Source organism: Hemiscyllium ocellatum, chromosome 4 (assembly GCF_020745735.1).
Source record: "Hemiscyllium ocellatum isolate sHemOce1 chromosome 4, sHemOce1.pat.X.cur, whole genome shotgun sequence".
Taxonomy (NCBI): domain Eukaryota; kingdom Metazoa; phylum Chordata; class Chondrichthyes; order Orectolobiformes; family Hemiscylliidae; genus Hemiscyllium; species Hemiscyllium ocellatum.
In genome coordinates this window covers 103,522,641-103,544,068 of record NC_083404.1, presented here as the reverse complement: position 1 = coordinate 103,544,068, position 21,428 = coordinate 103,522,641, and the positions used below count along the sequence as shown (strand labels likewise).

The following is a 21,428-nucleotide window of genomic DNA, read 5'->3' as shown; positions in this document are numbered from 1 at the left end:
ATGAGGTCAAGTCTGCTTTTCCCTCTTGTTAGTTCCCACATCACCTGCTGCAGACCCAGTCTAGCAGTGGTGTCTTTTAGCACCTGATCAGCTCGATCAATTTTGCTGCTGCCGAGCCACTCTTCCTGATCGGCACTGAAATCCTCCACCCAGAGTATACTTAGGACTCTTGACATCCTCAGTGCTTCCTCCAAGTGTTCAACATGGAGGAGTACTGATTCATCAGCGGAGGTAAGATGGTTCTTGATAATCAGCAAGAGGTTTCCTTGCTCATGCTTAACCTGAAGCTGCAAGATTTTGAGCTCCTGAGTCAATATCTAGGACTTCCAGGATAACTCCCTCCCAACTGTATACCAGTGTGTCACCACCTCTGCTGTGTCTGTTCTGCCAGAGGGATGCGACCTCGCCATGAATGGTGATGAAAGCGTCTGGGATATTTTCTATAAGGTATGATTCCATGAATGTGACTATGTGATATGTTGATGCTTGACTAATCTGTGAGAAAGATCTCCCAAATTTGCCATCAGCCCCTAGATGTTAGACTTTGCCCAGTCTTTCCGGTGCCAAGGTTGATGCCAAGTGGTCTGTCTAATCTCATTTCTCTGTTGAGACTTGGTAGCGATTGGTATAACTGAGTGACGTGCTAGACCTTTTTCGGTTGAATGTCAACAACATAGAGCTTTTGCAGCAATATCTGTTTTTGGTTCTGATTTTCAGCATCTGTAGTTCTTCAGTCTTTATTACTCCAGATCAGTTCTGAGGAAGGGTCACTAAACCTGAAACGCTAACTCGGACTTCTCTCCACAGATGCTGCCAGACCTGCTGAGCCTTTCCAGCAATTTCTGTTTTTGTTTCTGGATTAATAGCCCAGCAGTAATACCACCTGGCTACTCCCTCTGCTGAATTGTGCAGTGACCTGTTATGTTGCAGCTTACTTAAGTGTCTTTTGGAAATCCAATCACTCATCTTTTAGTTCCCCTTTTTCCAACATGTTTGCTACATCTTCAAAGAAATCAAATTTGCCAGTCATGATTCCTATTTCACAAAAACCTGTTGACTCTACCTGATGGTGAAATGATTTTTTTCAGTTTCTTGTGGTTTGTAACCCACAACATTTGTCTATTGTTTGGAGAATCAATGTATTCCACATATCATCACTTGAATGTGTATTTGCAACAAAATATAAATTAAAGCATAGGCTTGAGCTAATCACCATTACAGATACGTATTTGCAGTGACTATCCTAGAAGTAATTTTTCCAACGTTTGGATTTCTGGAAGGATTTTTGGAAGTGGTACTTCTGATAATGAGGAATATACTTAATAAATCAAGATGTAGAATCAAATTGAGTGATGCTAAGATAGAGCAATGGGCAGAAAACACTGGTAGGAGTAATGTATAGAGATTCAACAGTAATTATCCTGGAAGGGGGACAGCACCCCATGAAATGAGAGGTACATATAACAAATACAGTTTTTTTGGATTGGTCAAGTCAAATGCGTAATAGCACTTCAGGTAGCATCCAAGGAGCAGGAAAATCAATGTTTTGGGCAAAAGCCCTTTTGCCCGAAATGTCGATTTTCCTGCTCTTCGGATGCTGCCTGAGCTGCTGTGCTTTTCCAGCATCACTCTAATTTTAAATCTGGTTTCCAGCATCTGCCGCCCTTGTTTTTATCTAAATGCATAATATCACAGAGGACAGATTTATAGAATGCATTCAAGGTGGTTATAGAATGCATTTCTACACTAATATACCAAGTAGCTAAAGGAGAACATGCTATTTTGGCTCTAATTTTATTCAGTAAGATATTAGTTAATGAATAACTTCATAGTAAATGAACTCCATGGAAAAATGATCATAATATAGAAATCCATACAAGGTTAGAGGGTAATTTCATTCAGCTCAATACTTTGAATTTAAATGAAGCATACTGTGTCGTTATGACACAAATGTTGACTGAGGTAGATGAGAAACTAGTTGTGAAATATAAAGGACAGAAACTTTTGGAAATACCCTCCAGTTTATTCACATCTATAGAAAACGAAATAGAATTAACCTTTCATGTCAATGAGCTTAACCCTGAAGGCACAATGCCTATAAATGACACCCACCAGTGATTTCTTTCCAGTCCTATTTCTGACCACTTTGTAAACTTGATTTTACATCTTGATCTTCTGAGCCAAGACCATTTATCACTATTGTACCAATCTCATCCATGATTACTGCACCTCCTTTTCCGTTTTTTAACTTATATTTTTGACAAATCAAATATCCTTGAATATTCAATAGAAACCGAAAGGACACTTTTATTCCATGATCAGTGTTTCACATCAACGGGAAGAGGTCTTGGACTGAGGCAAGTAATGTTGTAGAGCTAAAAGGAAGCCGTGTTGCTGGTGGATGTAGCTGGAAAAGCTGGGCTTGGAACTAAGTGGTACACTTGTAAACTTTAATGTTAGCCAGACATGTTCATGGAGTCAAGGTCAGTCATACAATGGAAAGGATTAGAGAATGACTTCACATTTAACAGCATTAAGCAGGAATGAGTAACAGCTCCTGCTCTTAATGTGCTCAGTCAGGCATATACGTCAGCGAGCTTGTTGGAGGTACCAAATAAATGAGGAGGTGGTAATTGGATTCAAATGATTTGAATAGTTAACAATTACATATGGGTTTACAATCTGTGCTTCAAATAAGGGATGAACAAGTCCTCCAGTGCTTCAGTAGATAACTGTGCAGTGCTCCAGAGAGAGGGAAGGCCCAACCCAAAAAAAGGTCAGCTTCATGATTGCACAACTTGTTGACTGTGCTTTTGAGGTGAATATTTTCCACATGGTTAAAGTGGATGTTGGCCAGTAACTATAAAATTTGTCTAGTTTCTTGGAAAAAAAATGCATTATATGATTATATTGACTGCATAACATTGATTCAATGTAAGACTTGTTCTTTTCTCTTTCTGAAGAAACTGGAAGAAAAATTCAGACTTAACAGACGGGAACTGATAGCATTTGAGTTTCCAGTGTTAGTGGCCTTGGAATTTGCTCTTCATCTTTCTGAAAGCGAGGTACTGCCACACTACAGAAGACTTACCCAGCACTCTTAGCCCAGGCTGTATAGTAGCTGACGAAGGCCAGGTTCTTGTGGTAAGTATGTGTACTTCGCTCTCCGATGGATCATCAAGTGCTGCTGCAAGTAAGCTAACTACGAAGAACTTCCAAGATTGGAATAGCTTTCTGTAACATATGCGTGTACTGATAAGCCAGTGCATAAAACAAACAGATCTATTTTTATATATCCGCTGATGGAAATGCACTTTTGTGGCCCGAAGATGTAGCGTTGAGGTTTTTCTCAGTCTGTATTTCTGAACACGGTGTCTATTTATTTGGCATCGACTATCAATACTGAACAACAGTTCAATTGTGTTTTAATATAAAGCTGACAAATTTTGAAGAACAGTTTTGGTTTGTTCTGCCATTATATACTGAAGTATCATATGAGCTGTTTCGTAAGGAATTTACTTCTGAACACTGAACTTTTTCCAGTATTACCAAACAGAGTAAAGTTTAAAAAAAAAATTTGTTAACTTTGTACATTTGTGTATGAAGCCATTTCTTGACCTTGTCCATATTACAATTTTACAAGTGTTTCTGTTGTGGAGCACTACTGAACAATGAAGATGAGTAAAACTGCACTCTTTAGTTTCATTAGCATGCTCTATGTTAGAGTTTATTCTGAGCACATTTATTGTGCTTTGTTGGGGTTTTAATCTTCAAAAAAAACTTTTTGTTGAACCATTGATGTAAAACTGGTGTAAAAATCTGTTGGATTTTTTTCTCTTCCTTATCTGGCATTACTTTTCCAATGTTTAATTATCTTTTGATAATGCTTGAATGGTGAGATATTTGAATGATGAGCTTTTGCACTGTTAGCTAATGAAAACAAGCCATATTTATCGGAACAAACAAGCACAAATTTAGGCCAGTATCTGTTATTCTGTTCTATGATTTCTGATGGTGTTTTACAGCAAAGACATGTATTGTTCTGTAAATTACAAATTGTTTTAGCAAAGTACAGACCTACCAAAACAGAAATGCTGAATGTACAAACATGATTAAACCAATTTTCCTGATGGTAATTCAGATTTCTAGTTTTCAAACAAATTCTATTTAAAAGTGAATTTCTTCACATGCATTTTTCATGTTAATATACTGTACACCTTACACTGTCGCTTTGGAAATTGATTTATTGATTAAAACAAGTTGTTTCAAACTGTTATTTTGTAAATCTGGTCTGTGTAACATACCTCCACCAATTTATAGTATTTTGTATAAAATTAAAAATACTCCTAAGTTAATTAAATTGAGGCCACAATACTTACTTCTGTCGGCGGTCAACAAAAGTTGACAGAGTGATAGTTTGAGAGGAACCATTATAGAATGTCTAACCTGAGTTCACTTCCTACCCTCATACACTTAGCAGGAGTGTCTGTCATGGCTACAACTTGGGAGGTAAACAGCTGCTGGACTTTTATTATGGACAGTTCAGAAAATTTTCAACTGCTGAGGGCTCTGAGCTATTGCTCACTAGGTTATCGGAATATTAGATAGTGATCCTAGAATTTACCGGTGCATGTTCATCAGCTTTCTGAGGTAGCCGGGACCCATGACTGGAATCCCCTCAAATCCTCTCATTATCTGTACCAAGCCATCGTCTGATGCTACCTCCTTTATTATCTCGTGAAGGTGTGTGGGTGTTTTATGTTTACCTACCTCTGACAATACACTACATCATTAATCCTGGTATGTTGGTCTGGATAAATTTGAACCTATGTTATGTGATTGAAAGAAAAACAAATTGCTGGAAAACCTCAGCAGGTCTAGCAGCAAATGTGGAAGGAAATCCGAGTTAACATTTCGGAAGGGTCACTTGACTTAAAAAAGGCATGGTGGCTCTGTGGTTAGCACTACTGTCTCACAGCACCAGGGACCTGGGTTCAATTCTAGCCTCAGACAACTGTCTGTGTGGAGTTTGCACATTGCCTGCATGGGGTTTCCTCCGGATGCTCTGGTTTCCTCCCACAATCCGATGATGTACAGGTTAGGTGAATTAGCCATGCTAAATTGCCCATAATGTTCAGGGATGCGTAGATTAGGAGCATAAAGTCAAGGGTAAAATGTAGGGGAATGATTTTGGATGGGATACTCCTTGGAGGAACTATATGGACTTGTTGGGTTGAAGGGTATGTTTCCACACTGTAGGGATTTTAATTCTGTCGGGATTGTAATTTCTCACCACAGATGCTGCCAGACTTGCTGATCTTTTCCAGCAATTTCTGTTTTTCTTTCTGATTTATGGTATCTACTGTTCTTTTGGTTTTTATTTGAGTGAAAGGCAAGATCGCTACCTCTGTTTTTGGACATGAGGCATTCCGAGATGATAATGCCCATATTCTTTTAGGTTTTTAAGATTCAAGTGAGATGTGAACCCAACATATTCAACCAAAAAGCAAGAATTTTACTACTAAACCCACTCAGGTCTGCCTCATGTTCTTTCATTGTAAAATCTGCTTTCATCTTGTAGTTTAGGACAATTATTGCTGAGTGTAAAACAAAGTGGGCAATAATGCATCAGTAGTCTGCTTTACATCTTCGATGCTGGTTTCGAGTGGGAAGCCAGCCGAAAAGAGAACACAATGAGGTGTAAAATCGGTCGCTTGCTCACCAACTAGTGATAATTATCCTTGATGAGTGCCATCAGAAATAGCAATGCTTAAGACAGCTTGATTCATGGATTTCCTTTTTCTTCCTTAACTCAGTCATGAGTGATTGCAGCTTTCAGCATCATTGTGTGGTTACAGGAATTGGTGCAACTGTAAACATCATTAACATATTCAGGGTGGAATGAGGAGTTACAATTTCACTTATTCCTGTTGAACAATATGAACAGGATCTTAGAGACATGCATCTGTGCAGACAGTTAGCATTTATAGCAGACACCACCTATTGTCTGATCATTACAAGATATAAACCAAATATGTTTAATCAGAAATTCTGTTGAATCATTGCAGAATTGTGAATAATTCCTCCATTGTCTTTACCCTTATATTACCTAGAAGCCTAGGATGCACTCTTGATGATGGAGGGAAGGTCACCGATTAAGTAACCCAAGGCATTACCCTAAGAAACTCCAGCAGAGATATCCTGGAGTTGAGATGACTGACCTCCAAAAACCACAGCCATCTTCCCCTTGCAAGGTTTGACTCCATCAGTGGAGTGTGTCTTGGTGCTGCAGTCAGTCAAATGCAGCACTGATGTGAAGCACAATCAATCTCATCTCGCCTCAGGATCATGTCTCCATGCTGCTTAGCTTCGGCTACTTCATCGATGACCTTCCCGCCATCATAAGGTCAGAAATGTGGATGTTTACTGATGGTTGCACAGTGTTCAGTGTCATGCAATACTGCTCAGACACTGAAGCAGTCCATGTCCAAATTCAGCAAGGTGAAAGACATGGACTATATCCAGATTTGTGTTGAGGAGTAGTACTTTACAAATGACAATCTCCAACAAGAAAGAATTCACCCCTTGATATTTAATGGTGCTGAATTTTGGAAGGACTGCTGGTGACTATGCATTTAACTGAACTAGTTGTATAAATACAGTGGCTACACAGGTAGGTCAGAGGTGAGGCACACTGCAGCAAATAACTCACTTCCTGAATCCCCAAAGCCTGTTTATTGTCTATAAGGCACGCGGGCAAGATTGTGATGTAATATTTCCCATGCCTGGCTGATTGCTGCTCCAACAACACTCAAGAAGCTTGACACCCTCCAGGACAAAGCAGGCTGCTTGATTTGCACCAATTCACAACCATTCATTCCCTCCACCTTAGTAGCAGCTGTGTGCACTACCTTTCAGATGTACTCAGAAAATCATCAAAGCCCCTTAACATCTTCAAAACCCATGACCACTACCATCCAGAAAATCAAGTCTGCAGATATAATGGGAACACCACTACCTGAAAGCTCCCCTCTAAGCCACTCAGCATCCTGACTTGGAAATATATTAGAGCTGAAAATGTGTTGCTGGAAAAGCGCAGCAGGTCAGGCAGCATCCAAGGAACAGGAAATTCGACCTTTCGGGCATAAGACCTTCATCAGGAATGAGGAAAGTGTGTCCAGCAGGCTTATGCCCGAAACGTTGAATTTCCTGTTCCTTGGATGCTGCCTGACCACCTGCGCTTTTCCAGCAACACATTTTCAGCTCTGATCTCCAGCATCTGCAGACCTCACTTTCTCCTTGGAAATATATTACTATACCAGTAGTGTTGCTGCATCAAAATCCTTCAACTCCCTGATGGCACTCTAACTATATTGACAGCACATGGACTGCAGCGATTCAAGGAAGCAGTTCACCCCTACCAGCTGAGAGTTAATTAGAGATGGTCAGCGAATGTTGGCCTGACATCCTATGAATGAATGGAAGAATCTTTTCTACATTCAGTATTGCCAATCTTTTAAGTTTTTCCTCCAACTATCCATTCAAATTAACTTCTCCACTCCAGACAGTTAAAGTATCCTCTTTAGTGAAGATGGATGCAAAGACCCCATTTACTGGCTTGACCAAGTCCTCTGCTTTCTCAAAAAGCTTTACTTTTTGGCCTTGAATTCAATACAATAGCACACATGAACAGGCTCTTTGGCCTCTCAAGCTTGCTCCGATTTCTATTCCTTTTTTAGACTCACTATTGATGATCTCTGTGTGGTTTCTATCTCTCTGTCTGCCTCACATTCATCTGTCTATCAAGATACACCTTGAACATTGCTCAGGTGCGTGCTCCACAGCTCCACTGGCAGTGCGTTCCAAGCAGCCAGTACCCTCGGCATGAAAGATTTTTCCTGCTCTACTCCCTAAACTTTCCTCGTCTCAGCTTGTACCTGTGACCTCCTTGTAGCTGGCCTTTCCACTCTGAGAAAAAGCCTCTGACTGTTCACCCTATTGATGCTTCTCATAATTGTGTAGATCTCTATCAGGTTGCTCCTCAGCCTCTATCGTTCAGGTGAAAACAACATGACCTCTCCTCATCATTAAAGCCCTGTAGACCAGGCAATATCCTGATAAATCTTCTCTGAACCCTCTCCGAGGCATCCACATCCTTCTGGTAGTGTGGTGACCAGTATGGCATGCGATATTCCAGATGTGGCTGAACTAAAATTTAAAAAAAATTTCCAACTTTTATATTTGATGCTGCAGCTGATGAAGACAAACATGATGTATGCCTTCTTGACCACCTTATCCACATGTGTTGTCATTTTCGGGGATCTGTGGACCTGTGCACCCAGGTCCCTTTGTATGTCAATTCTCCTACTCCTTTCATCAATTAATCCCACACTTCCTCTGAATATCTCAATATTTTTTATATGTTTGTATCTTTATATGTTGCGAACATTGCCTGGTCATCTACAGGTATTTAGTGACTCAGTGCTTTCCATCCAGGATTTAAAATCAACCTTGTGTAGAGAAACATTGGCTGCACTGGAAAAGTAGATTGGAATATACTCCTGAAAGGATGGAACTTTATGGACAGTAGCTACTAAGATTTCCATTATGCAACAGTAGTACAAAAAACTTTCCAAAAGTGCACGTTTAAATTTACCACAGATTCTTGCATTTCTGCGCAGTTAGAAGCTATCGAAACATTAACAGAAACTTACTTTGATTTCAAACTTGATAATCGATGATCCTCAATCAGAGTCCAAAAAAAATCAGAATTTTCCCTCAATACCAAAATGCCTCAAAACACTTAAAATGCAATAATGATAGAACATCATAATATTGTTTTAACCTTGGAAAACTGTTTCTCAGAAGCTGTTGGCTGCTGTTTGGTTGCACAATGCAATGTATTTGCTGTTCTTGGCTATTCTTAGGGGGAAACAATTCTTTTTTGAATAACATCAGACATACTTCACATATTCAGTCTCCCAGCACAGCCAGCAAGTCCCTGTGTGGATATCTGCTTGCTGGTGGAACTGGGCAACTCAAGTGTTCCAGTGTTTTGGTAAAGTTCCCTCTCATTGTTTGTATGCTCTTGAGAATCAATCAACAATAGTTTTCACTTACATAGTGCCCTTAGAGTTTAACATCCCCAAGATATGTCATAGCAGAAAGTACACAAAAACTAAGCCGAGGAAGTTGACTTTAGGATAGGACTCTAAAACCTTGTATTCAGCTTTAAGGAATAATGTATAGAAGAGAGATGGTGAAAGATATATTGAAATTATATTAAAACATTTATTTTCCTGTTAATTACAGAACAGTGCAATAAATCTTCCTGTAGCTGGAGGGGAATGAGTGGTGTATTTAATCCTAAATCAGATTAAAACTCAGCCAATTCAAACTGTACTGTAATAAGGAAACCAAGGTATCTGTACCTTTCGGCACTGCCATTTGAAATTCTATTTTGTTCAACAACCTCAAATGTTTCCAACAAATAAGCAATAGTATTTAAAAGTTAATATATTCTGATTTTCAACTATGTGTTTTACAGCTTAAGTAATTATTGATCTTTTAAGCAAATGTCACCTGAATCTCTCTTTTTTGGGGTTCAAGATTTTGACATTACAAATTCCAAACCGGTATTTCAGCAAGGTAAAGTGATGAAACTCCTGTTTTCAATCATTTATAAGATTCTCTAAGTTAATAAAAAGAAACATGTGGACAAATGGTTGGCAAGCAAACAAATTTCATTTCCAGGGCCTGTGTTTAAATCCTACCCAAACGAATAAAGTGAAAGTCTCCTCTCCAGTTTGAGTTCCAAACACAAGTCCAGGTCTGTGTGTGGCAGGAGCTCCATTAAGGACTGTCAAAATGCTTTTTGGGCTGGTTTTTTAGAGTGGCACATTTTGCAGCAGGCCTGAGAGCCAGCTTTATTTGTCCTGGTATTGTGTAACCTGAAGGGATTAACTAATGTCTTCGGAGTTAAGGCATGCCCAATTGAACCTTAAATCCAGTTTGAAAGGGAGAAGAGGGTTTAAGTTTAGTATTTTCAATCTAAATAAGAGCAAATATGTGGACATAAAAGCCGAGTTGGCTGAAGTGAATTGGTATTCTAGGCCAGGGATACACAAATAGAAACCATAACATACAGGAGCAGAAATTAGACCATTCAGCCCATCGAGTCTGCCATTCAAATGTGGCTGAAAACTTTCTCAACTCCTTTTTCCCCATAAACTTTGACAATCAAGAATCTATATCTGTCTTAAATATACTCAATGACCTATCCTCCACAGCCTTCTGTGACAATGAATTCCATGGATTCAACACTCTCTGGCTGAAGAAGTTCCCCTCATTTCCATTTTAAAGGGTTTCCCTTTACTCTAAGGCTATGCCCTCGGGTCCTAATCTCTCCTACCAAGAGAAGCACCTTCCTAACATCCACTCTGTCCAGGCCGCTCAGTATTCTTTAAGTTTCAATTAGATCTCCCCTCATCCTCCCTTTCAAATTTTTTGTTTAAAGTGGGAAAATATTTATTCTGAGTATTCTGAAATATCCCCATAACCGTGTTCCACTGTGCCTGGACCAGATGTACTCCAGTCCAGAGTTCTGAACGAGAAGGCTGAAGAGATCATGGAGGTGTTAGTGCTGATCTTTCAGGAATCACTGGAGTCAGGGAAGGTCCCAGAGGACTGAAAAATCACTGATGTAACCTCCCTGTTTAAAGATTAGATTAGAGTCCCTACAGTGTGGAACAGGCCCTTCGGCCCTACCAGTCCACACCCATTTCCCTCTGACCCTATTAGATTCCCTTCAGTGCGGAAACAGGCCCTTCAGCCAAAGAAGGGATGAAAGCAAAAGACAGGAAATTATAGCCTCTACTGAGAATAAACCCAGAGTCCTCTAATGTTAAGTCTTTCGTTCCTGGGATCATTTTCGTGAACCTCCTCTGGACCTGCTAAGGGCCAGTACATCCTTCCTGAGGTATGGGGCCCATAATTGCTCACAACACTCTAAATGTGGTCTGACCAGAGCCTCATAAAGACTCAGTAGTACATCCCTGTTTTTATATTCTAGTCTTGAAATAAATAGCAGCATTGTGTTTCCCTTCCTAACTGAAAATGTGTTGCTGGAAAAGTGTAGCAGGTGAGGCAGCATCCAAAGAGCAGGAGAATCGACTTTTCGGGCATGAGCCCTTCTTCAGGCTCATTCCGAAATGTCGATTCTCCTGCTCTTTGGATGCTGCCTGACCTGCTGCGCTTTTTCAGCAACACATTTTCAGCTCTGATCTCCAGCATCTGCAGTCCTCACTTTTTCCCTTCCTAACTCCCCACTTAGCCTGCAAGTCAAACTTAAGAGAATCCTGGACAAGGACTCCCAACTCTCTTTGCACTTGAGACTTCTGAATTTTCTCACCATTTAGAAAATAATCCATGCTCCATTCTTCCTCCCCAGGTGCATGACCTCACACTTTCCCACCTTATACTTCATCTGCCACTTTTTTAAACAAATTTATTGGACTTCTTTGAAGTAGTCACGTGAACTGTGGTTTAAGTGGAGCTGTAGATGTACTGTAAATGAAACATGTGGCACTGGAAAAGCACAACAGGTCATACCTGACAAAGGGCTTATGCCCGAAATGTCGACTCTCCTGCTCTTCGGTGTTGCCTAACCTGCTGTGCTTTTCCAGCATGACATGTTTCGACTCTGACTCTCCTGCATCTCCAGTCCTCACTTTCTCCTCCCTCTTGATGTACTATTTTTGGATTTCTAGAAGGCATTTGATGAAGAGCTACACCAAATGTTATTGCTGGAAAATAAAAATGCATTGCGTAGAGGGTGACAAAATAGCATGGATGGGAGTTTGGTTGGTGCAGAAAATAGAGAATAGGCATAAATGGATCTTTTGTCTGAGTGGCAGGATGTGACAAGTTGAGTCCTGCAAGAATCTGTGCTAGATCCTCAACATTTTACCTTTTGTGTTAATTATTTCATTATTGGTTAATTTTGCAGATAACACAAAGAGAAGTTCGAAAGTATTTTGTGAAAAAGACATAATTAAGTTGCAGAGTGATATTGATAGGTTAAGTGGGGGTCCTCTTCTGTAATTATCAAATACAGAATGAGCCATATCAAAGAAGACATTGAGGTCACTTGCAAATTGCCCATAACCTTTCTATCCTAGGGCAAACAGAGAGGAAGGTTAGCTCCATGTTGGAGAACATGTAGAGCTTGACACAACATAGACATCCAGGTTATAGCTATTTTGTGTTTAGATCGATGTTCAGCTTGTCACTGGACAATGATAGGGCAGTTTGAAGTGAGTGAGTGAGGTTGATGATATCCAACAATTACTCACAACAATCCAATTTATACACAAGACGTGTTCATCATCTTTTCATCATACAATGACAAACTCTGTGGCGATGAGTGACTGATGTTGTATGTGGAGCTCCCCCCAAGAAACTGCACAGACATTGCTGAGGTCAAAGGATTGGTCTTCACTGGAATGAAGCAGAATTGCAGCCCTGAGGGACTGAGCAACTCTTTACAGGATCACTGCTCTCCTCCCTGAGTATGAAGAAGGGATGAGAGAAGGTGCCCTAGACATTGATTGTCACTCCACCCTGGCCAACAGGCTGAAACTGGCAAGGATCCCATCAACACAGTAATGAACTAATCTCATAAAAGAAAGTAAATACCAGTCATCATTGGCACATGACAATGTCACAGCCAACAGACCAGAGAGAAGAACTCTTCTTATCGAGACAGAGGTGGCTTGGCCAGTGTCTTGATCACTGCCCTTTGTAAGACATTTCCGGTGCTCTGCTATAGGAAGGCTGTTATTCAACTGGAAAGGATGCAAAATAGATTTACAAAGATGTTACTGTTGGCATGGACGAGTTGGACCAAAAGGTCTGTTTCCGTGCTGGATGACTCTATGGCTATAAAGTGCCAATTATAAAAATGAGGTTCTACAACTCAAACTTGGATTGAAGCTGTATATAGATGTGGCTAGAAGGCCAACACCAGAGTGGGACTAGGTTGAAGACTTACAATGGCACATGAGCAGAGATCAGGTTCGCTCCTCCTCACACACTGGAAGGATATATATGTAGAGCAATTGCCCAATCTATCTTTACAAGCAGTAAATGCAGCAGGTTGGAAGAAATCAATTGTTATTCCACTGTTGAAAATCATGCAACACCAAGCTGAAGTCCAGCAGGTTTAATTGGAAGCACACGAGTGTGCTTCCAATTAAACCTGGTGTTATGTGACTTTTAACTTTGGACACTCCAGTCCTACACCGTGCATCTCCAAGTTATTCCACTGCAAAGAGTGGTTGGGGCCCTGGATGAAAGGTATGGACAAGGTGACAGTGCAGCAAATGGGAAGGTGCAAGGGAAAAGAAGGGCAAGAATTGGGGTCAATAGAGAACAGTACAAGAATATCAGTGAGTCACTAATCCCTTTGCCAATGCTGAAAGGGTAGTCATGAGATTGCACTGGAAGTGGTAAAGGGTGTTGAGCTGAATGCAGAGGTTGGTGCTATTGAAAGGGGTGTTAAAATAGAAGGTAGTGAAATTGGTTGAGGTTAATTGATTAGGGAGCGATCAAGGGAGAACAGAACCAAAAGATCCAGGTTCAAGTCCCACATGCACCAAAAGTGCTTAATAACATCTCTGAAAACCTTGGGAAAATGTAAGGAAAAGAATAAAGGGGGAACACACAGAAGTGATGTGTTGAAGGAGCTGTAAGACTGAGTAGTTAATAAACTCTATCTACAAAGAAAGGTGCCTTTGTTTCTGTCTCATCAATGGCTTGGATTCAGAATGGCAAGGAGGACAGTATGGATTGTCCTTTAATTAGAGTTTTGTTTTCATTTGTGGGATGTGAGTAACATCCCGAACAGAGGGTGGTGCATATGTGGAATGAGCTGCCAGAGTGGTCGAGTCAAGTATAATTACAATATTTAAAAGACATTTGGACAGGTACATTGATAGTAAAGATTTACAGGTATATGGGCCATATACAGGTAAATGGGGCTTGCTCGGTTTAGGAAACCTGGGTAGGATGGATGGGTTGACTCGGTCCTGTCATACTTTATGACTTCAAGCCAGTGGGTGAAAATTTGGCAGATGGAGTATAATGGAGGGAAATGTGAAGTTGAAAATGTGTTGCTGGTCAAAGCACAGCAGGCCAGGCAGCATCTCAGGAATAGAGAATTCGACGTTTCGAGCATAAGTCCTTCATGATGAAGGGCTTATGCTCGAAACGTCGAATTCTCTATTCCTGAGATGCTGCCTGGCCTGCTGTGCTTTGACCAGCAACACATTTTCAGCTGTGATCTCCAGCATCTGCAGACCTCATTTTTTACTCGGAAATGTGAAGTTGTCCACTTTGGCAGGAAGAATAAAAAAGAGTATTAACTAAAGAAAGAATGCAGTCTTGTGAGGTGCAGAGGGATTTAGGTGTTCTGGAGTAGGAGTCACAAAACATTACTCTGTTCAAAAAGGCCAATGGGCTGCTACGTTTTATTAGGAGAGGAACTGTACAGAAAGAGAAGGGTATTATTCAGGGTTGATCTTCTTTAGGGAAGGATGTAAATGCAGTGGAGGTAGTCCAAAGGAGGTTGACCAGGTTAATATCTGGAATGAGTGGATTCTCATATGAGAAAAGGTTGGATAGCCAGGCCTTGCTTCTGCTGGAGCTTATAAGGGGTGATTTGACTGAAGTATGTATTATCCTGAATGATTTTAATTTGACAAGGTGGACATGGAAAGGGTGTTTCTACTTGTGCTGAGTCCAGAACTCAGGGCTCTGTTTAAAATTAGAGGTTGTCCTTTAAGATGCAGATGAAGAGACTAGGGCTGTGTGACTTTGGAATTCTCTGCCTCAGAAAGTAGATGATTGAATATTTTTAAGACAGAGGTAGTTAGGTTAGAACATAGAACAGTACAGCACAGAAACACGCCCTTCAGGCCACCATGTCAGTACTGACCAGGATGCCATTCCAAACTTAACCTATCTGCCTATATGTAGTCCATATCTCTCTATTACCTGTCTGTTTATGTGTGTGTCTAAATGTCTCTTAAACTTTACTATTATATCTGTTTCTACCATCTCTGCTGGCAGCACATGCCAGGGACCTACTATCCACTGTGTAAAAACACTTTTCTCACATATCTCCTTTCAGCCTTCCCTTTTTCACCTTAAACCCATGGCCGAGTATTTGACATTTCCATCCCAGGAAAAAGAGTCTTAACTATTCACCCGTTCCATGCCTCTCATTTTATATACCTTTTCTATCAGACCGTCCCTTAGCCTCAGATGCCCTGACAAAAATAATTCAAGTTTGTCCAACCTCCAGGCAACATCCCGGTAAACCTCTTCTGCACCCTTTCAAAACCTCCATATCCTACCAGTGGTGTGGTGACCAGATATGTGCACAATACTCCAAATGTGGCCTGACCAAAGTCTTTTACAATTGCAACATGTCTTGTACTGACTGATGAAGATGAGCATGATATATGCTTTCTTTACCAATTTATCTGCTTGGGTTGTCATTTTCAGGGAGCTATGAATTTGCATCCCAAGATCCCATCGATGCTCCTAATAGTCTGGCCATATTTTTCTCTTGCATTTGACCTGCCATAATGCATTACCTCACACTTATCTGGATTAAAGTCCACCTGCCATTTCTTCACACAATTTTCCGTCTATATCATGCTGCACACTTTGAAACCCTTCCTCACTCTTTGCAACTCTGCCAATTTTCATGTCATCTGCAAAGTTACTGATTGGACTACCAACATTTTCATCAAGATCATTTATGTATATTACAAACAACAAAGGTCTCAGCACTGATCTTTGTGGAATACCATGGATCACAGACCTCAAGTGAAAAAAAACCCCTCCACAACTACCCACTGTCTTCTATGACTTGCCAACTCACCAAGAATTCCTTGCAATTTGATCTTCTGGACCAGCCTATCATGAGAAACCTGATCAAATTTAGTAAAGTTCATTCAGACAACATCCACTGCCCAACTCTTCTTCATTTCCTCAAAAAACTCAATCAGGTTTATGAGACACCACCCCATGATAAAACCATACTGACTATCCTTAATAAGTCTATTGTTCTCCACATTCCAGTAAATCCTGTCCCTAAGAATCTTCTTCAATAAATTCCCTAGTGAAGATGTAAGACTCACTGCTCTATAACTTCTTTGATTATTCCTATTGCCTTTGTTGAACATTGGGGTTTCTCCAGTTTTCTGGGACCTCACCAATGGCTAAGGCAGATACAAAGATATCCATCAAATCCTCAACAAACTCCTGCCTTAGTATCCTGGGATAGATTCCATCTGGCCCTGGGATCCTATCTGCCTTCATGTTTTTTTTAAGACAACCAACCTCTCCTCCTCTATATTGATATTCCTTAGACTATAAACACACACCTCTATAAATCTACCATCATCCATGTCATTCGTGTTGGTGAATGCCAATGTAAAGTACTCATTAACCACCTCACCCCACTTCACAGAATCCCTACAGTGTGGAAACGGGCTACTCAGCCTGAGTCCACACTGATCCTCCAAACAGCATTCCTCTCAGACTCATCCCAGTAATCCTCCATTCCCACGGCCAATCCACCTATGCTGCATCTCTTTAGAATGTGGGAGGAAACCAGGGCATCCAGAGGAAACCCTGACACAGGGAGAATGTGCAAATTCCAAACAGTCACCCAAGGCTAGAGTCAAACCTGGGTCCTTGGTGCTGTGGAACACCACTGAGCCACCGTGCCAGCCCTCATTGTCCAAAGTTCCCGAATCTTGTCATCCTTACCTGTCCTCCTCAGAGGAAACATACTGGTCTGGAATTCTGATCACCTGGCTTTTAAAAGATTCCTGCATTTCACATGTGGATGTACCTTCAAATAACTGCCCCAGTCGAATTTTCCCAGTTCCTGTTGAAATTAGTTTTCCCTCAACTTAGCACTTTTACCCGAGTTTGACAGAAATTGAAAATGATGGAGAAACTCAGCAAGTCTGTCAATGTCTGCAGAAAGAGAAGCAGAGTTAACATTTTAACATTAACTACAGAGTTTCCCCAGCACCTTCTGTTTGTGTTTCAGATTTCCAGCCTCCATAGTTGTTTTCATGGAAGCTGCAACAGGCCTGTTTTAAGACTTTTGACTTCCCCTTATACCAGGAAAGCTACTAGGCCTCAAAAAGGCGTTATGACCTTCCCTTGCCTTGGATTCTCTGTATTCCATTCCTTCCTATTGCCCCCAGAGCAACCAACCTGCCCACTGACCACCACTCAGATTGTCTGAGTCTCTACTCTCCCAACTCCCAACCTACACCATTAGCTTTGGAACTTGTGTGAACTGTACAAACCACTTCCCTTCAAAACCAGAACCTGGAAATGAGATTCTAGTTGGGAAAACCCACTATCCATGTTTCACTACAGAAACTAAAATGTGGATGAATTGGAAATTGTTGTATAATCCCTTCTGACCAATGTCACAAGTGCAGCACCTGTATTGCTGAGTTCTTTAAACACATTTTTACAATTATCAGTCTTGCAGAACAAGGAATTGACTTTGACCATGTGTTGCAGACTGGCAGGTTCCAAGATCCACTACATGCTGAAGGACACACTAAAGCTTGGGGCAGCTGCCAGCAAGGTACAGTGGGAAAAGACCACTGTCTGAGGTCTTTCTATTGAAGGTAAATGAGGGACGGTTTAATTATGGAGCCTACTTGGTGCCTCAAATATATGTAAATATAGTATTGTATGTGTAGGAGAGGTCTTTGGTTTTTGGATAGAGTCAAACACCAAGCTTTGTTTCCTGATATGCTACTGTACAGAATCAAACCTAATTTGTGACAACATATATATGCAGAGCTTTTTTAATGAATGAAGTATATTTTTAAAATAAAACATTTTTACAATTATCACAGCTCCCTAGATGCTCTGCATTACTGATCATTTGTTGACTACATGCATTTCCAGAATAGGTCCGAAAAGGTCTGTGAACATTTGAACTGATTTGAGAAAGTAGCTTTGGTCAGTCTTAGACAAAAACCTCTGTCAGCATTAGCTGTCAGCTGAAAATCATGTAAGCATGAACTGCTCCTCAGCAATTTATGTAATTTTTACTGATATTTTTAACTGGTTATTCCCATTTGATAATCGTCCACCTTATAGGTTCAAAATGCAGAAATGTTAACTTCCCAAAATTGTCAGCCCTCATCATGATCAAAACATAAACTTTACCCAAGAAGCTTAAATGAACAAAAAAACGTTTTTGAAAACGAATGAAGTGGTGTTGATTGGTGTGGACAATGCTGGCAAGGCAGCATTAACTGCCCTGGGAGTGTGATAATGGAAGTCTTTGCAGTGCTGACCAGAGCTGACAGACTTAGTTGAATAGTCTGGTCACCTATTTCAGCCATTTTACTGTTAAAGACACCTATTTGATCAAATGGAGTTTTATTTCATTATGCACGAGGAAGTTCTTTATATTGAAATATAAAATCTCATTAACTAATTAACATGCATGTTCTCTTGAACACCAATCCCTGAATTTGACCTTTTTAGTGCACATTGTATGCTCATAATATCAGCTATGCTTTAGTTCCTGAACACTTGTCTCTAAAACACAAAGTTGTTGGTATAACTCCCACTTCAGGCTGTAAGTGCAACAATTATGGTTAAAACCACTGTGCAATACTGAGGGAATGCTGGAGAGGTATTAAATCTCAGATGTTAAAACTGAAGTCAGAGTTCTGCCTTCCACATTGAATGTGAAAATTACCACGGCATTATAAGAAGTGCAGGAGATTTATTCCTGTTTTTCTGGCCAATACGTGTTCTTCAGTTACAAAATAAAACAGATTAGGAGATATTTTCTAATTAACCAGTTCAGGAGCAGAGACACACCACTGCACAATAAACTAATGAGCTAGATTTAAAAAGTATGTGGTGTTATCGTGGGGAAACCAAAGGGTCCTGAAACTGAATTAGACAGATTACACGTTTGCTGGATATTACAGCAAATGTTAGCTTGCTCAGTTTTCAGCTGCAGTTGTACATTTGAATCATGCAAGCTACTGATCAGCTCAAAACAGCTTTTATTCAGAGACCGATATTAACCAGGCAAATAAATAATGAGGCAAATTTATTCAGTTGTGTTCCTTTTGCCCAATAAACCCCTGATTGCCATTTGTTTTGATGCAGCAGGTCACTAGACTGCAAGACTGAGATTTTACATTTTACTTTCTTTTAGAAAGTGTTCTTAATTGCTCTGCAGTGCATCAGTACTTCTAGAGCTATTATGCTATTGTTCTGAGATTACGCTTTATGTTTCACACTCAAATTTCAATGCAATTATGAGAAAAACTTATAAATTGCTTTGGGCATAAATGAATAGCTCAATTTTCATCAACAAGCTTTCTTGAATTCTGATCCCCTTCCTATCAGAAAGATGTTGTGAAACTTGAAAGGGTTCAGAAAAGATTTACAAGGATGTTGCCAGGGTTGGAGGATTTGAGCTGTAGGGAGAGGCTGAACAGGTTGGGGCTGTTTTCCCTGGAGCGTTGGAGGTTGAGGGGTGACCTTACAGAGGTTTACAAAATTATGAGGGGCATGGATAGGGTAAATAGTCTTTTCCTTGGGGTCGGGGGGTTCAGAACTGGAGGGCATAGGCTTAGGGTGAGAGGGGAAAGATATAAAAGAGACCTACGGGGCAACTTTTTCACACAGAGGGTGGTACATGTATGGAATGAGCTGCCAGAGGAAGTTGTGGAGGCTGGTACAATTGCAACATTGAAGAAGCATTTGGATGGGTATATGAATACGAAGGGTTTGGAGGGATATGGGCCGGATGCTGTCAGGTGGGACTAGATTGGGTTGGGATATCTGGTTGGCATGGACAGGTTTGACCAAAGGGTCTGTTTCCATGCTGTACATCTCTATGACTCCAAACATTTTATATAAAATACAGCATTAAACACACATACAAGATTTTAAATGAGCATTTGGGCTTGTCCTTTTTCCTCCTCCTATCCTGAGTGTGACAATTCTTGGTTGGGGGCATTTGCACGTTCAGCAACATCTTCAAATATTTCATGTGAATTGCTGTTCAGAGGCTAGAATACTATTCCACAATTTTTACCTGAATTCCCCTTGGTCATGCACAGTCACTATGTGATGGTCAAAAATAAAATTGCTCATTGACTTGAAAGGAAATGCTACCAATTTAACCTACAGAAGTTCCTTTCACAGCCTCTCAACATCCCCAATCATTACATAAGAAATCAATTATTTTTAAAGCAATTTCTCTATTGTATGCAAATGAAACAACCGACTGGCAATATCCTATAAGAAACAAATAAATAATCATCATTTAATCTGCTCTTAGTATTATAGATTAAGATTTTGGTTATGTACACCTTTAATATCCAATTGAATAGGCACCAAGAGGCTCAGTTTGACATCTATAAAAGAAAGCATGTCTGATGGAACTGAATTCTAATGTTACGACAATTAGGTCAATTTAGAATACACATATATGCTTACACTCATAGGAAGACTTGAATGCAATGTCTCCTCTGAGGCAATGGTATTATTAACACTGAGAAAATTGCTACAATAAAACACACAGTATAAAATAAGATCTGAGAAAACCTCATAATTATTTTGTTCTTGCAATCTTCCAAGTCAGCTGCAATCTGTTCACGCAACCATTTCTTCACTTTCATGTTAAACACAAGATGTTTATCTAACTCTAAAATAAACCTTCATCAACCCAAAGATATCCTGATCTACGCGTATTATGAAATACAAATTGCCGTTCACTGAAATATGACAGAGTGAAGGATATAGATTTTAAGGTGGTAAGGAAGGCAAGGAGATTCAAGACTACACCAGAGTTGTGGACTTTCAGAAACAGTAGTGCAGTGATTAAAATCATGAATGTTCAATAGGCCAGACTGGGCTCGCTCATTTCCTTTTTCTCTTCTGAAGTTCATGTTTTTTACTTCCCAATTCCTTTTCCAACCTTTCCAATAACAAAGTTCATTACTTTTCTTGTTTCTCTTTGGAATTCAATTTCTAATTCCTTCATTTCCTTTTCATGTTGAATTTGTTCTGACTGTATCTGAATTATAACTAACACCAATGATTTGACTTGGAGTAGTGACCTCTCTTGTCCTTCCACCAATCCTAAACGCTGTGTTAGTACATCAGCTATCTCTAATTCCTTTGCTAATTTTATTCCACCTTTAACTCCTTTGCAAATTTTATTAGCTTTGCTTCAGGCAAATCTTGTAAAACTAACAGGGATAGTTGTTCCATCTTTAAAAGAACTGCTTCCAGTGCTGTTCGTTTTAATGTAAAAAAGAACTGGAATCATCCTTTTATCC

At 40.1% G+C, this 21,428-nt stretch overlaps 2 protein-coding genes across 3 annotated transcripts in view; one reads left to right on the top strand and one right to left on the bottom strand.

Annotated features, from left to right (window-relative positions):
• The window catches only part of LOC132815040 (CDK5 and ABL1 enzyme substrate 1-like), a 159,520-nt gene extending 155,300 nt beyond the window's left edge, over window positions 1-4,220 (top strand). For both annotated transcript variants that reach the window (XM_060823700.1, XM_060823699.1), the window contains one exon: window positions 2,964-4,220. In XM_060823700.1, the coding sequence (XP_060679683.1) occupies window positions 2,964-3,104 (141 nt within the window). In that variant the 3' untranslated portion in view covers window positions 3,105-4,220. The remainder of the gene's footprint in view (window positions 1-2,963) is intronic.
• Window positions 1-21,428, bottom strand: part of LOC132815041 (transmembrane protein 241-like) — a 227,261-nt gene that overhangs the window by 78,612 nt on the left and 127,221 nt on the right. The gene's annotated exons all lie outside the window — the stretch shown is intronic.